The sequence below is a fragment of the Rhinatrema bivittatum genome, chromosome 1 (assembly GCF_901001135.1).
Source record: "Rhinatrema bivittatum chromosome 1, aRhiBiv1.1, whole genome shotgun sequence".
NCBI lineage: Eukaryota > Metazoa > Chordata > Amphibia > Gymnophiona > Rhinatrematidae > Rhinatrema > Rhinatrema bivittatum.
In genome coordinates this window covers 706,982,204-706,995,954 of record NC_042615.1, presented here as the reverse complement: position 1 = coordinate 706,995,954, position 13,751 = coordinate 706,982,204, and the positions used below count along the sequence as shown (strand labels likewise).

Below are 13,751 nucleotides of genomic sequence, written 5' to 3'. Positions count from 1 at the left end.
GTGAGGAGGGTTCAGCTGGGAAGCCGAGGCCAAATGACTTTGTGTCAGCGTTGTGGGGTGGCGGGGCTGATGCTGGGATGGTCAAGGGTTTAGGTTTTAGTGTGGGGGGGGGGGGGGGCTGCACACATTTTCCCAGGATGCACACGTGCGAGGTTGGGGTCGTAGTCAACAGATAACATTTCATGGAGGAGATGCTGCAGCTGGGATTAGGCTGCCAGGAGGAGTTTTGCTGATTCCAGGAGGCATGAGCTCACTTTAAGGGTTCAAGGAGCTGGTGTTAGCAGCGGTGTAGGCAAGCGAACTTGGATGGTATGGGGGCATTTGCTGGACCGGGGACTACCAGAAAGGTGTCATTTTGTGGGCTTGAGTTGGGACAGTCTGGTGTTCAGTGAGCAGCAGCTGTAGGTGTGAGTGGAATAGCTGCAGGTGCTTCTGGGCAGTGTGATGGGATGCTTATGATGCTGTGGCTAGGGTTCATCCTGTTCCACATTTTGTTTGTTGGAGGGTTGCAATGGGTTTGGGGGATGGGTATTTCAGGGCGTGACAGCAGAATACGAGGATCTTTTGTGGGTACTGGGCAGCAGTTCCCAAGTGGGTTTGAGGGTGGGATGCCTTTGTGGGTTGGTGGTGGGTATCCCAGCAGATTCCTTTTGCCGGGTATGGGTAACTGGGAATATTTTCTGGGATATTGGCAGATTGGTGGTGGTATGGACGGCATGGAGTTTTGGGCGGCCCAGCACAAGGGATTGGCATTCAGTCGCAGGCATGTTTCCTGGGGGAGCCATTTCAACAGCTCAGCCTCGTCTTATGGGTGGTATGGATTCAGTTGTTCAGTCTTTTGTACCTTCTGCTTCATCTTCTGTTCTTCTTTCATAGGGGTTGGCCTCTCGCAGGACAACAGATGGACCTGGCACTTCATGTCAGGAAGAACGGAGAGGTGACCCAATGCTGGCCGAGCTTAATGCTTCCTGTCAGTCAGTGCAGGGTGGTGGAGGCAAGGAGCAAGTGACAGCTCAGCAGGATGAGTTGGTGATAAATAGCGCTTCTGGAGTGGGTGGTATGGTAGCGCAGCCAGTTTCTGTGCCTACGGGTGAGGATTCAGTTGATGGGGTAGTGAAAGTTGAGAGACAAGTTGAGAGAAAGTCAGTTGGGGCTTCCAAAAAAAAGGATTGGAGTAAGTCTAATCATAGGAAGCAGCAGGATAGGTCCAGTTGTCTGGTTCATCGTCTTCTACTTCCTCCTCATCCAGTTCTGCTTTGTGGGGTAAGTCACAGGTCGCCTCAGAGGTGGTGGATAAGAAGAAGGATAGGGAGGCCCTGGCTTTGGTAGCACTTTCAGAACTTTGGGAAGGTGTCTCCCGCTCGATGAGGAGTAAGGTAAGACGGCATAAATATATTGATATATTTACATTGCTCAAAGGCTGGTGTGGTTGGAGGAAAGACAGCAAGAAAAAGAGGGACAAGGAGCAATTTCAGAGGATACAAAAGAGGGTGCTGCATACTATTTTGAAATGGATTGGGTATTTTCTTTGGTTATTGAGCATGATAGGGTATCAGGATGCATCACAGTTTGGGGCTTTATTAACCTGTCTGGATGCGATATTGGCGGCTAATAAAGACTATGAAGATTGGGCATGTCTCAACTATGATGAGCGCTTCCGTGATAAGATAGAAGAGAATACATTTATGAAGTGGGGTACACAGGATATAGGTCTTTGGCTCATGCTAATGACCAATAAGGCACCATAAGCATCTGCTGTGGGTATGGAGGGAGCTGTTGGGGGGTCAGAGATGCAGCCTTTACAAGGGATGGCCGCACCAGGTAGTGCAGCAAAAGGAGGGCCTGGATTACTCGATGTTAGCTTGGGGTATAATAGATCGTCTGCAACTTTCAGCACTGCAAGTTCAGATGACTTTGCTTGAGCTGCGGGGCCAATCATCCAGCCAGTAAATGTCCCAAGCGCACAGGGGGTGGCATTTCTGGAGGCCCAACAGCCAGTGGGGGGGCTCCAAAGCCTATTTTGGCAGCAATAGTGCCTTGGCTTCAGGCTTATCCTAAGATGGATGTTGTATTTATCATGTTTAATGGGTTTTCTTATGGTTTAAGATTCTTTACACTGGTCCTGTTGATGTAGACAAGGATAAGAATTGTCCCTCTGTGAGTAAATTGAATAATGTTGTTCAGATGTAGTTCCAGGGCTGAGCTAGACTTTTGTGGAACCTCCTTTCTGGGGGATGATTTTGTCCCCTTTGGTGGTGGTTCCTAAAAAGGAATCTAGTAAGTTCAGACTGATTCATAACTTGTCCTTTCCCAAGGGATGTTATGCGAATGAATTTATTCCTCAAGAACTCTGTACTGTGCGTTACGCATCCTTTGACTCTGCAATGCAGTTGGTGTGTCGTCGTGGTCAGAGTGTACTTATGGCTAAGGTAGATATCAGTTCTGCTTTTCGGCTTCTGTCTGTTCATCCAGATAGGTTTCCTTTATTGGGATTTTATTTTAAATGGTGCTATTATTTTGAAAATTGTATGCCGATTGTGTGCCTATATTGAGATTTTAATACCTTTGTACATTGGGTGTCTGAGAGGGAGTCGGGGATGCCAAACACCTTGATGATTTTCTATGTGTAGGGCCAAAGGGATCTGGTGTTTGTTCGGGGATCATGTATTGTTTTTTGAAGATTACTTCTGCTTTTGGAATACCTATTGCTCAGGGGAAGTCAGAGGGTCCTTGCACTTTTGGTATTTTTAGGTATAGAGTTAGACTCGGTTGAGATGATGTCTCATCTGCCTATGGATAAGGTGGATAAGTGAGGGAGCTAATGAGGAGGGCATTGCATAGTAAACAAATGGCCTAGCAGCAAACATCGGAAGTTTGAACTTTACATGCAGGGTCATTCCCATGAGGTGGGTGTTTTTGAGATGGCTATCTGCAGCTATTTTTATTTATTTATTAAAACTTATATACCGCAAACTTATATACTATTTAGTGTTCAGCACGGTATACATAAAACATACATAATAAGCATATAAACATAAAACTAATATCACATACACAAAACGGGTATGACAAAGAGAAACCATCACATTTGCATTATTCAAAGGATGTGGGAAGATTTGGATATTTGGGCAAAGGTTCTTGGCTGAGTTTAATGGGATATCTTTATGACAGGCAGATTCTTTGTCTAGCCATGATTTGGAATTGTTTAAGGATGTGGCCGGGGCCTTTGGTTAGGGATTTATTGTCAGGGTTCCTGGTGTGCTATTTGGCCAGAGGAATGGAAGCAAGCAGGTACCACCAGAATTCTTGCTTCTGTTTCCAATGGTGTTGGCCTTGCATCTGTGGGATTCTCGGTTGCAAGACAAGAAGGTGGGACTCTGGTGTGATAAGCTGGGGGTGGAAGCGGTTATTAATGAGATCAGTAAAGTATGTAATAGTTTCTGACCTGATGTGTGAGTTTGTGATATGCTACATGACGTTGAATGTTACTGCTTGGGCTCATCGTGTTCCTGGTGTGGCTAACATTATCATTGATTCTCTTTCTCATTGCAAGTGGGCACAGTTCCAGAAACTTGCTCCAGAGGCAGACCAATGCAGGGAAGTAGTACCAGACCCTGGAGAATGTATTGCTTTAAGAATCAGGGGCCCAGGGTACATTCCATCTGTCCATGCCTGAGGCAGGTTGTCCAAGCCAGATTAAAGTTTCAGCGGCATGTTGAAGGATTTGATGACTTGATTGTATGGTTAGGTCTGGAAATTCTAGGGTTGGAGCAATTGGGTGCAGTTGTTCCAGGGACGGCTTCTTGCTGGGCTGTGGAAGGGACTGTGCTATGAGGTGGCCTGGAGCTATCCATGGCCTGGGGATGTGTTAATCTTGCTGGGGGTTGTGGCAGATGAGCACCAGGGCTAGTTATTTGGCGTTACTTTTGGCACGGGCTGATTGTTATGTGTTTGGTAATAAAGCTGTGGCCTATTTGATTCCAAGCAGGTATCAGTGTGTTTATTGTGTGCGGGGTAATTATTGTAAAGGGCAGATGCAAGGAGAGGTTGAAGTCCTGGTTACCCATGTTATCATCACTGAGACGTAGGAGTTCATCAGAAGAATGTATTCACAATAAATCTTTTTGCCCTTTAAACGGATAATGTGCGCTATGATGAAACTTCTAGGAGGTCGAGATATTTTATGCACATATGGCCAGTTTGATAAATAATGTATTTCATAATACAGTGTTTTTTTCTAGTGGAGATACATTTTACTGTTTCTTTGTGAGCACATCTGTGTCAGATGATACAATCCTCCGGGAATTGGGGGTTGGGGGGGGGGGGGTTTGCGGTTCTCACCAATTTTGTGCGAGAAATTTTTGTAGACACACATTCAGGGAACTTGTACTGAAGCACTTTAACCACAGTCTTTTTGGTCTGTGCACATTTTTTTTAAGTTACCCAACGATAATTACATAACAAAATGCATTGTGACTTTTGTAAAACCTCACTCACTTGTGACCGATCTCGTGTGCAATGGTAAAAGCAGAGCCCAAGCCAATGTCTTCATTAATGCTGCAGCTCCTTTCAGGCTCACACATTCCAGCCACAGAGGCCAAGCCTGAACAAACAGAAGGAGACACAAAGGGTCAAGCCAAGGTGTTTCAGTCTTAAAAGCTCTAGTTATAAATGACTGGATTCTTTTTAATAACCTCCATGCGCAGAAGGAGCAGTTGGCAAAAGGTTAACTTTCTAGTCATTTGCAAAATCACTGGGGGGAATTTCACTCTGCCGGCTAGACATTAATATTTTTTTGAACTGCAGTCAGTGCTGGAAAATGTCTAGACTAGGGGTTAGATTTATAAATTTTACTTCTGGTAACTTGGGACCACCTAGTAACTTGAGCCAGAAGAGGGAATTCAAGAAAGCATTTCTACTTTAACATTCTTGAGGCTACAGAAAGCAAAATGTATCCACACTAGGTTGTTGTTTTTTTTTTTTCCAAAAAGAGAGATGTTATCTGTTTAGGTTTAGTGGGTTCTGAAAAACATACAAGCAAGGAATTTTTTAAAAAACAAAACCCTATGTGGTAAAAGGAGGGTAAAAGAAGTACATTTTTATAACAACACAATGTGAAAGAGAATGGAATATATTTAAGAGTATACATTCCCTGAATCACTGAAGGCAGCTCAAATTTCATTGTCCTATTAAGATCCCCTGAAATTAACTCTTTTTTTTTTTTAAATTAGTTTTTAAGGAGATAGACAAACCACATTAATAATTAGAGCTGGACCAGCTGGAAACTGCGCTATGCTGGAAACCTGGGACTGGGCGTAACCCACTGCACAGGTCATGCGTCTGACATGAGGAGGAGAGAGATGATGAGCATTGCCAGACAATTAATAACCCCAGTTGATTTACAATAATAATGTGTTTTGAGGGGGAAGAGTAATCTTAGAAAAAGTGGCAAGGTGTGCTCTGGAACTGGATTCAGACAAAGTGGGCTGAATTTTCAAAGCTATTTACGCACATAAAATATGTCTAATGTGCACAAATGTCAGTTAGAAAATAACCCAGAGCTCAACAAAGGTAAACACACATGCGGAAGTTGGTTTTGCATGAACTGGGAAGAGGCGTTCCAGAGGGATGGAGATGGGACTTCCATGCATACTTTTTGATTTTAAAAAGCATGCGCATAAGATAACCCCTACAAGTTATGCCCTCCAACGAACAGGTAGAATTTTGTACGAGGTATTCTGTATGTGTATCTGGCCAACTACCTTCAAATTTTCAAAACAAACTAAGGGGTAGATTTTCAAAAAGCGCGATTTGGCGTACTTTTGTTGGCGCATCAGGCGCAAACAAAAGTACGCTGGATTTTAGTAGATACGCGCGTAGCCGCTAAAATCCTGGATCGGCGCGCGCAAGGCTACCGATTCCGTATAGCCGGCGCGCGCTGAGCCGTGCAGCCTACCTCCGATCCCTCCGAGGCCGCTCCGAAATCGGAGCGGCCTTGGAGGGAACTTTCTTTTGCCCTCCCCTCACCTTCCCCTCCCTTCCCCTACCTAACCCACCCCCCCGGCCCTGTCTAAACCCCCCCCCTTACCTTTGTCGGGGGATTTATGCCTCCCGGAGGGAGACGTAAATACCCGTGCGCCAGCGGGCCGCTAGCACGCCGGGACGCGACCTGGGGGCGGGTCCGGAGGGCGCGGCCACGCCCCCGGACCGCCCCGGGCCGTAACCATGCCCCCGGACCCGCCCCCGAAACGCTACATCCCGCCCCAAAAACGCCGCGCGGATCGGGCCCACCCCCCGACACGCCCCCAACACGCCCCCCTCGGAAAACCCCGGGACTTACGCGAGTCCCGGGGCTCTGCGCGCGCCGGTAGGCCTAAGTAAAATAGGTGCACCGGCGAGCAGGGCTCTTAAAATCCGCCCCTAAGTGTTTAAGTTCGTTTTGAAAATTCAGGGTAAAAATGCCTATGTGTAAAAGGTCTGCATAGAGTTATAAAATTATCTTCCATATGTGCTTAGTTAGGTTGTCTCTTTGGCCCACAATCTGAAAGTAATTGTACTTACTCCCATCCTCATTAATAACATAACAGAGCGAACTCAGTTTCTGCTAGATAAGGACCTCTCAATCTGCCCATTCGCCCCTGCCTACCTCATCACAGCAGACCCTACTCAATCTCCAGTAATCTACCTCCTTTGCCCTTACTACAACCCACTATATCAGTTCTACACATGCCTGAATTCTGTCACAATTTTGCTTACTATCACTTCTGCTGGTAGGCTATTTTAGGCATGTAATACCCGCTTAGTCATAGAGTATGCCCTCACATTTTTTAATTTTTTCTGCTCCCTCCCCTTTCAACTTCATATCAAGACCGCTTGTCCCTCACAATGCATCCACTGGAACTGGGATTGAATGAATACCACGCTTAAGCACTGACTGAACAGCAAATGGCTTTCGTTTGCTTAATCAATCAAATCTCATTTCAGATCCAGAAGCTCTTTAAAAATGATGCCACATTAGCTGGAGGGAGAAAAGTAGGGGAGAGGAGGGAAATTAGCAAATGTGAGAATAGAACGCTGGGCAGCGAGAGCAAGAGACAGTGCAGGGAATTCAAGATATATTGAAGAAAAAACCATTTAAAAAATGTAGAGAGTCTGCATATGATGTCAGTTCTAACAATAAATGAGGACTGTAAATATGAGAGACTCATAGTCAACATGTTTCCCAATCTATAGGCCTCTAGTATTAGGTCATTCTTCACTCATGGTGAGAAACCCTAAGGATGATGGGACTGATTCAGCTTTCTATTATACAGAGGAAGCCAATATTCAAAAACTGTTGTGAACCCTCCTGCATCTGTGCTACGGGAGGCTCCTTACCTCTTCCTGGGGGCCTCTCCGAAGCCGGGGTCTCGCCTGCGAACTGTCCAGGATTTGCTCCAGGGCCTGAGAGGCCTCGGTGTTCTTGGGGCCTGCCTGAGGCTGCTTGTGTTTGCATGGACTTCCTAGTTTGAGCCACGCCCTTCTCCCTAGGGGCGGCCCACAGCACTCCTCCGTAGTTATAGGGCCAGCTAGGTGTGGGCCTCCCAAACTCCTCCCAGGGAGTCGCCGGTCTGCAGCCCTATAAAAGGACTTCAATTTCCAGTCAGCTTTGCCTTGCATCGGAGTTACTTTGTCTCTGGAAGCTCCTGCTGTCCAGCGCGCCGACAGGCCTTTGTCTTTTTCGTGGAGCGCCTCATCTTGTCTGTGTCTTGAATCATGTCTTCATGCCTGAGGTCCTTGTCCAGGTGTCATGGTGTCTCATCTTGATACTCCGCTTCCTGATGTTCCTGCTTCCTTGGTGGTTTGCTCCTGTGTCGTCAGTGCTCTGGAGCCTTCTGTTCTGCTGGCTGTGGATCTCCGGGTGATGCAGCTTCGTCATGGGAGATGCCGGCAGTGGACTGGTGTCCTGTGCTCCTGAGCCGTCATGTCCTCCCAGCCCTTGTGGTACTTTGGGCGACATCTGGCTTCGTCGTCGGAATCCCACTTCGACTGGATTCCTCCCTGCGCTCGTCCCGTTCTCAGCGTGGTCCATGACCAGCCTCCTCGGGCTGTGTAGGGCGCGCAGTGGGACAGGGTGGTCCGTGACCAGCCCATTGGGTCCACCCATGAAGGTGGGCTGTGTAGGGCGCCCTGAGAGACAGTGCCAATGTCTTCCTTCCCAGCTTCTCATCTCGTCTGGACTTCGTCAAGTTCCTCGTCTCTGATGCCGTTGCATCAGCCCTGGTGTCATGTCTTCACCTTAACCCTCTTCTGTGATGCCGTCGCATCAACCTTGCTGTCATGTCTTCATGTCAAGGCCTCTGTCTGCCCTTGACCTCAGGCCAGGCCTGCTGCTCCATGCCGATCCAAGCAGCAGGTCCGAAAGGGCTCGGAATGGTCGGAGGACCATTCACATTCCAACATCATCCTGTTGTTGGCCTTGGGAGCTTGCAGGCCTGGCAGAGGGTAAGACCGTCAGTCATGCTGGAACACACCGTCAACCCTCAGTTCGGTCCTGGATCCGTCTGGTGTCGGGCTGTGGCCAGATAACTTTCTACTTAACCAGATATTTTCAAAATTAAGAAGCGATGTCACTCTCAGCGGGAAAAAAAAGGGCACGTGGCCCAATTGTGACCCTTCCCCCCCCCCCCCCCCCAAAACCTGCCCTTTATACATAAATGGCCCTGCCAGGCTCAGTGCCCCTCAGCTCCAAGAAACAATCCCTTTCCTCAGCCTCCACCCAGCCACAACCTTTGCCTTTCATAAAAAATATTGCAGTGAAACCTCCCAGACTTCACACCTCTCTCCCCCCCCCCCCCCCCCCCGGGCAGTATGGAATGAAGGAGCATGGGAAATAATTTGATCTATGGCTCCAGCAACCTGGGTTGAGGTGTTGTTTCTAGATTCCTTTGAGATCGAGGTTGGAGAGGGGGACTGGTAAGAAATGCATAGATGGTAAAGTTCAAATTGTGGGCTAAGCAGATAAGTTATTCTCTTGCGATAGCAAGGGCGCAAGTGGTGGGGTTTTCTTTCTTTCAGAAGATTATGGGATAGGGCAATCCAGTGGTAAGTTTTTGCATTAAACGTCTTTGACTAGTTGGCAGGGGGGGGGGGTTGAAGAGCGATGGTAGGAGGCTGATCCGTTATCCGAAATTGTTGGCCATATCAGAATGTTTGTTGGGAGTTTGCTGGTCTCCATATGAGGTTTTACTCTTTTGGGTGATGTTTACATTTGCTTTTTTTGAGGTGTTGTGGGTGTTGGAACTTGTTGCGGAATCGGCCATGCACCTGGGAACTAGGGGTTTGCTAAGGGAGCATGTCTATGTGTTGGATGACCAGGTGTGTCTGTGTATTCATCAGTCTAAAACTGATCAAGGGGGCAAGGGGCCCTGGGTTCAACTGGGTTGTGGGGCTTATGCTTCGATTTGCCAAGTACAGTGTACACAAGCTTTTTTGCGAATAAGGTCACAACATGATGGGTATTATGTGGAGCATGTTGACTGATTACTTTGATGCGGTATCAGTTTGCCAGTGTGCTGTGCCTTGTTATTGGCAGGTTGGGATGGGATGTTAAGTTGTATAAAACGCATTCCTTTCGTATAGGCACTGCTACCGGAGCAGCCAAGGCAGGGTTGTCCGAGGAACAGATCAGAAGTATTGGTCAGTGGCGGTCTAAGGCATTTGTTTCCTGCATACATATGAGGGGTAAACCTGTCATGGAAAAGGGGGTTTCTGATATAAGAGTGGTTAATTTGTTTGTTTCTTTCTTTCTTGCAGATTCAGAGTGGGTAGCATTGACTATGTCTGTGCCTGGGTCGTGGGCTACTCGTTCATCCATTGGGTTCACAAGAGGGCTTTGGCAAGACCTTATGGAGCTCATTTGGTCTATCATCGCAAGGTAGATGAGTTTGCTGGTTTGGACATTATAGGATGATTTAGAATCAGTTATTGCCAATTATCACGGTCTTGCAGAAGAGGCGTCAATGTCCAACAGTCCATGTGGTCCACATGATGCTGTTGGGAATTAGTTGCAGCATCCCAGGAAGATTTTGCCAGGCATTTGCTTTGTGTAGTCAGGTGGAAGTTTAGAGATCAGCCTCTTTGGAAGGGCAGGGTTAAAAAATCAATAAGCAAGTGGGGTCATGGGCTGAGGAGCAAGGGGGTTTTCGTACTAAGCTTGATTGGGTGGTTGCATGTGTGGGTCTTTATAGGTCAGATGGTATCCATTTGTCGGATGTGGGTATTGATTTATTTAATAATGTGCTTCAGGAGGCATTAGAGAGGTTCTTTTTGAAAGGCTGGTCAGGCCACAATTTTGGGGGCAACAAGGGCTACTGTGGTGGTCCTTGTTTGTGGCGATAAACCCGAGCCTAAGTTGGTTATTGCTACTTGATTAAATTTTGGACATGGGGGAGATATGGTGGGGACACTTGTTAGCTGGAGTGGCTGCTAAAAGTGACTGTTTTTGCAGTGAGGTCACTGCTTTGCTGAAGATGCTTCTTGCTGGATCAAGGCAGGGAGGACTGGTAAGCAGCAGGGGTGCTGCTGGATAGCAGCTGTATGTCACTGGGATGTGGTGGCATAAGGACTGGGGGGGGGGGGGGTCGAATAAAGAATAATTTGTTTATTAGTTGTCTTGGGTATGTTATTGTTAATAAGCTGTGGCCATGTTAATTCCCAATTGGTGCACTGTGTTTTCTTGGGAAGAATGCCTTATTTCCCGCCTTGCCCATGTTAGAACGATTATAAGCTGCTGTATATTTATTTTTATTTATTTAACAGTTTTATATACCGACCTTCATAGTAAATAACCATATCGGACCGGTATAGATGGTATCTCACCACTCACAGAATTAGTCAAATATTGCCTGGGGCAAAAAGTGATTATTGGAGGGGATGTGAGCATTGGTTCGCTATTATTATATATCTGGTGGAATTGCCTGGAGGTATGTGGATTCTGGGAAAGGTCCATTTCAAGAGCAGGTGAGCATTTACGATACACAGATATTCAAAAGAAATCCAGAAGATTATGGGGAAAACAATGGGATGGAACCTGAAAATATTTCTGTTTGCACTGCCAGAGGAAGGAATATATGGTCAAAAAGACTCTGATCACACAAAGCTTAGTGGCAGTAAAATGCAAAAGTACTGCAGTGTGAAAGCAAAGTAAAACTCCTAGCCTGCAGTCCTGATATAACAGAATGTGGAATATATACCTAATGGGGAAAAAATAACAGCAATGAGGAATGAAATGTTCTCAGGTCTGGAAGTCCTTGGTGGACTTTACAGGGGAATAAAGAGGGGTTAAATAACAAGGAAGAGACAAAATAACAGGGATGGGAGGAAGGTAAGGAGGAAGTTAATAGATCAACATGTGGTATTAGGGAAGGTCAGGGGAGGAGGGGAAGGAATACAAGAGTGAAAAGAGGGGGTTAGGGTATGTTCTGGATAAAATATCACAAACAAGAAACTGAATAAAGAAAACACTAACAGGAGATAGAATGAATAGGGAGGGGTTAGTGAGGATGGCTGAGGGAAGAAGGGGTGAGAGAGGGGGAATTATTCATCTTGTTGGGTGGGGATGTTGTAAACAAATAAGAACATAAGTTTTTCTGCATATAAAATGTTGAATTGTTGTACATACAAATACAAGGAATGTTATACAGTTGAAAATCTTTAATAAAATTTAAATAAGAAAAACTTGCCAAAACCTAAAGTTAAATACAGACTAAGACACTTACTGTAACTATGACTGTTTGCCTTTCCAAGTCTGTCTCTCACATGACATCTCTCCTTTCATGATTTTCAATTTGAAAAAATGTTTTTTTTCCTTTGATCCTGAATTGTATCTAGATAAACAAAATCATCAAGATACTTTCTAATTTTTACCCCAGTTCCCTTGATTTGTATACTCACAATCAGCAACTGCACTCCAATATATCCCACTCATGGGTAAATATCTGGATTAAACCCTGGGTTTAAGAATGCCATCACTGATTGCCATTGTCTGGCACATCCCATGTGCAAGTCTGCTTTGCAACAAAAAGGTTTCAAGAATGCAAAGCCTTTTTACACTGTGTTTTTTGCCAAAATTAATTGTGACCAGACCAGGCTTCCCTTTCTTCCCCAGCAGTCAGCAGTGCCTGATAAATTACTGTCAAGACTCCGAGAGTTTCCAAATGACACACCTTGGTCTGTGCACCAAGGTCACAAATCAGCCAGGAGTGGCAGAGCTCTCTCCTTCACTCTTGGGACAGAGACCGAGTGTATGGAAAGAAGCAGTAAGCTTTGTCGTCCTGTAATTATTGTTCGCTAAGCCTGAATCATCTCAGCAGGTTTTATCAGCAATTAAAGCTGCCAGAAAGGAAACACCCAGCAGCAACAGCCTGCATCATTTTAGATTATCGGTGACCTAAAAATAACAGATGAGCTCATAAAACTTAGCCTGTAAATATTCCTCCTTGTGAGACTTACTAATGGCATAGTTAAAGGTTATTAGATCACTACCTAAGAGAGCACATTATACAACCCACAAAGCTTTTCTTCTCAAACTTACCCAGTGTTCCACAGGGCTTGTTCTTGTAAGTACAGATGTCATATCTGTTGAAGAAATAAAGGGAGGCATAATTAGCCAGGGGAACACTGTTGTTGACTTTATTATTACTACCACTACTACTATTGCTTCTACTATTACTACTATACTTTCAGGTTGTGTTCCCCCCATGGTTCTGCACTGAGGCTCAAGTTGTCAGACCGCGATCAGTGTAATTATGAGCAGCCAGCTGGAGTGCCGACATTCCCAGCACCCTGGTGAAAACCACAGGCTGCAGCAGAGCACTCAAAGGCTCTGGCCATGGGCCAGCAGGACACCTGCCAGCAGCATGGGGAGAAAAAAAAACGTTTAAGTGGATCTTTGTAATCACTGACTCTATAAAACAGTCTCCTGTGTTGTTGTGGCGTTAACGCGGCACGTCTGCAGTTGCTACTGCTTTGGAAAGGAGAAGAACAGGGAGTTGAGGGATTGTTTTGTTTTATAAACTTTTTTTTTTGTTGTAATAATCACAAACCTATAACTGCAGGTAGTATTTGTTGAATCTCTTATTCACCATAATCATTGTTAATTATGAGTTTCTACCCTCTAGTTGTGTTTTGGCAATTAGTTTATGTCCACGATACCAGGTATGGGTATTGGGTTTTTTTTATGCATCTGTAGTTTGTCTGAGTATTGTTATATGTAGATATAGGAACTGAATTACTTATTAGTGTGATTTTTATTGTATTTCACTGGGAGTGAATATTGGTCAGTAAACAATAAATTTAATGAAATAAATAAACAAATGTGCTGTCACAGCAAAAAAAAAATCTATAAAAACAAAACTATTGCTCGTTTTCTGAATTCCTGTTCTCATACAGCCATAGGCTACTGACTGAGATGGTTCTAGCTTCTTCAAGTATCACTTTTATGACTAAGCTGGGCGTCCTCAGATATTTTTAAGTTGCAAGTGGGTCCTGAGTCTTAGTGAAATTCTCTAAGTGATTGGAACTAAGGATCAAAGGGGAATTTTTCTCTTTCCAACTATTTGACGTTTTCTTACTTTCTTCTGGAGTGCCCCAAAGATAAATGATTTGATGAATGTTCAACTAGATGTTAAGGATGGCATAGAGTCAAGCAGGATAAAAGTTCTGCATAAAACAAACTGCACTCTAGAATCTTAATGGACTGATATTTTATG

At 45.3% G+C, this 13,751-nt stretch overlaps 1 protein-coding gene across 1 annotated transcript in view; it reads right to left on the bottom strand.

Moving 5' to 3' along the window:
• Nucleotides 1-13,751, bottom strand: part of ADAMTS6 (ADAM metallopeptidase with thrombospondin type 1 motif 6) — an 894,781-nt gene that overhangs the window by 552,549 nt on the left and 328,481 nt on the right. The window contains exons 8-9 of the mRNA XM_029576285.1: nt 12,575-12,618; nt 4,498-4,603 (exon numbers count right to left, since the gene is read on the bottom strand). Of these exons, the coding sequence (XP_029432145.1) occupies nt 4,498-4,603; nt 12,575-12,618 (150 nt within the window). The remainder of the gene's footprint in view (nt 1-4,497; nt 4,604-12,574; nt 12,619-13,751) is intronic.